Source organism: Solanum lycopersicum, chromosome 5, assembly GCF_036512215.1.
Source record: "Solanum lycopersicum chromosome 5, SLM_r2.1".
Classification (NCBI taxonomy): Eukaryota; Viridiplantae; Streptophyta; class Magnoliopsida; order Solanales; family Solanaceae; genus Solanum; species Solanum lycopersicum.
In genome coordinates, this window is record NC_090804.1 from 37,767,706 (window position 1) to 37,770,711 (window position 3,006).

General features: G+C 36.4%; 1 protein-coding gene across 1 annotated transcript; it reads left to right on the forward strand.

The window, feature by feature from the left end:
* Positions 1 to 1,918: 1,918 nt before the first annotated feature.
* On the forward strand, positions 1,919 to 2,711 carry LOC138348796 (uncharacterized). Its single transcript, XM_069298376.1, has 2 exons — positions 1,919 to 2,095; positions 2,355 to 2,711. Exons 1-2 carry the CDS (start codon positions 1,919 to 1,921, stop codon positions 2,709 to 2,711), a joined length of 534 nt encoding a protein of 177 aa, XP_069154477.1.
* Positions 2,712 to 3,006: the final 295 nt, after the last annotated feature.

Sequence of the window (3,006 nt, forward strand, 5' to 3'; positions counted from 1 at the left end):
TGTATATGCGATGAACGATACGTAACGGCTTGTATAAGAGCTCCGAGAGGTTAAGTATGCAGGTTGCACTCCGAGACTTCCATATCTTCTAGGGTGTGGTCTTGGGATGTGACAAATGTCTTATGATATATGATGTTGTTCTTATATTACATTGGTATGATATGAAAATGATATTGATCTATGTTTCTACATGTTGTGATGACTACTTAGGATATAAATTTTATGAAGTAAGGCATTACTTATTATCTCCTATCTTGTTTACTTGATTATGTGGGTTTATGGGGCTTCACATGATTATTGCACTTGTAGTCCTAGGATAGGATTATTGGTATGTGTTTTTTATGTTATGTTGATATGAACTATTGAGAATGAAATACTAATATGACCTTATGATGATATGTATCTGTTATGATCATGCTTTATGTTGTTGTGATCCTTATCTTGTGTATGCTCTCTTGTATATGCACTAAAGGCTGACTTTGCCTGCTTACTAAAGAAATGGTCCTTTTCATGCATGGCGTTAAATGTTTTATGTGCATATACCCATATATAGTCTATGTGGCGAACTAACCCATATACTTTATATAACAATAAATTTAAACTCCGACCATTGAAGATTAAGAAGGACAATTGAAGAGGCTTCAAACCCTTTCTCCATGTGTTGGTAGGTCCTCATGTTTGGGGATGCTTTCTTTTGATTATTCTATCCATAAGATTGTAGTAATTTAACAATGTTCTTTTATTCCTTCTATTATTTGATTCTATTTTAGTAAGGCCTATATGACATATTGACATTATATTGGCTAAGTTTAAGATTTTGTAGTCTTTATATGGTTTTTATGTGAGACAGTTTAAGTAGAATATCTTATGTATGTATATCATGTTGCTAAAACAGAAGTCAAAGTGTACTTCATATAGTATATGCAAAATTTTTAAATTTTTCCACATTTTAACCTATTATATGTTATGACGAATGTTAAGGGCTTGTTTAAGTACTATTCAAGGACGAAGATTCCGGTTACATCGTGGGTGTTCTCCATATGTCACAAACATGGTATCAGAGAATAAGGTTAAATAACCTAGGGTCAATGTCTCACTAAACAAATTTATATAGTGTCTTGTTCATTGTTGTGAAGCGCTCCACAATTATGAATGAGATTCTATGTGATGATTAGGAAAAATTCTCTATTGTTGGTAATCCTATGTCATGCCTCTGGAGTTTTGACACTATGTGTCTTTTCGCATCTACTACCTTTCTTGTTGTTATAGGCAATGAACAGAACAAGGAAAGCCGCTAGAAGAGCGAAAAAGGAGGTTGCTAATGCGGGAGATACTCCCCAAGGAAATTGAGTTCCTCCTCAAGAGCAAGTTGTTGTGAATGATTAAGTCCCGGTCAATCCTCCGGCCATGATGGACGGTGAGGTAATAGGGAACCCTTATTCAAATCTCCCAGGCCATCACTACTCATGCTCAAGGCATTACGATAGAAGCTAACCGAGAGGTTGTACCTCCAAAGAACCAACATGTTAGTACTGTGGCTACCCGTTTGAGAGATTTTATGAGGATGAATCCTCTAATGCTCTTAGGGTCAAAGGTTGATAAAGACCATCACGATTTCCTTGATGAGGTCTATAAGATTTTATTTTCTATAGAGGTGAGTACTATTGAAAAGGTTGAGCTTGATGTCTATCAACTCAATGATGTTTCTTAGACATGGTACAATCAATGGAAGGATAGTCGGGATTTAAGACGTGGTCCTGTGAATTGGGAGATCTTCAAAAAGGACTTTCTTGATAGGTTCTTCCCACGGGATAAAATGGAATCTAAGGTATAAAAGATTATCATCCTTCATCAAGAAGGTATGAGTGTTAAGGAATACTCCTTACAATTCATTAAGTTGTATATATATGCTTTCTCTATGGCTTCGAATGATAGGGATGAAATGAACCGTTATGTAGTGGGCTTGTCCAAAGAGCTTGAAGAAGAATGTTGTGCCTCTATGATTCATGATAACATGGATCTTTCAAGGATGACGGTTCATGCACAACAAGTAAAGGAGAGTCATCTAAGGAAGAAGAATAGAGAAGCTAAGAAGGCAAGGTCTTTCAATAGTGGTTTTTCTAAGAATAGGCTTGACACACAAGACAAGCCTATGAAAATTTCCTTAAAATTTTGCGAAGACTCGCAATGATAGGGTGCGTAACTCTAAATATCGAAATGTTGATTCACCAAGAGAAAGGCCAACTTGTTGAAAGTATGGTAAGAAACATGTGTGTGAATGCCTCGTTGGGACGAATATTTGCTATGATTGTGGAAAAAGTGGCCATATGGTTAAATATTATGTTAATGTGAAGGTTCAAGGAAAGGGAAATATCCAAGTTCAATCAAGTAGTCCTAGCTCTGAAGCTCCATACAGGAACCGGTTTTATGCACTCAATGCTAGGGGAGAACAAGATATCTCTCCTAATGTAGTAACTGGTATGTTACAAGCCTTCTCTATTAATGTTTATACTTTGCTTGATCCTGGTTATACCCTTTCTTTGGTAACACCTTTGGTATCTTGGAAGTTTGATATACTTCCCAATGTGTTGGTTGAACCCTTTTTGCTTTGTACTCCAATGGGTGACTTGGTAGTTGCAAGGAGAGTCTATAAGAAATGTCCTGTAATGCTTCCCAATAGAGTTACTCTTGCAGACTTGGTAGAACTTTAAATTTTTTGTTTTGATATCACTTTGGGTATGTATTGGCTTCATGATTGTTTTGCTTCCATAGATTGTAGAATGAGGGTAGTCATGTTTGAATTTCCAAATGAACCCCTTTTAGAGTGGAATAGGGGAAACTCTATGCCAAGGAGTCAAATCATTTCTAGTTTAAAGGCTTGTCAGATGATAGAAATGGTCATCTATACTGTGTGGTGAGGGTTAGGAACTAGGAAATGAAAATCCTCCTATTTAGGTCATCTCATAGTGAGAGAATTTCCAGAGGTTTTTTGTGATGACCTTCGCC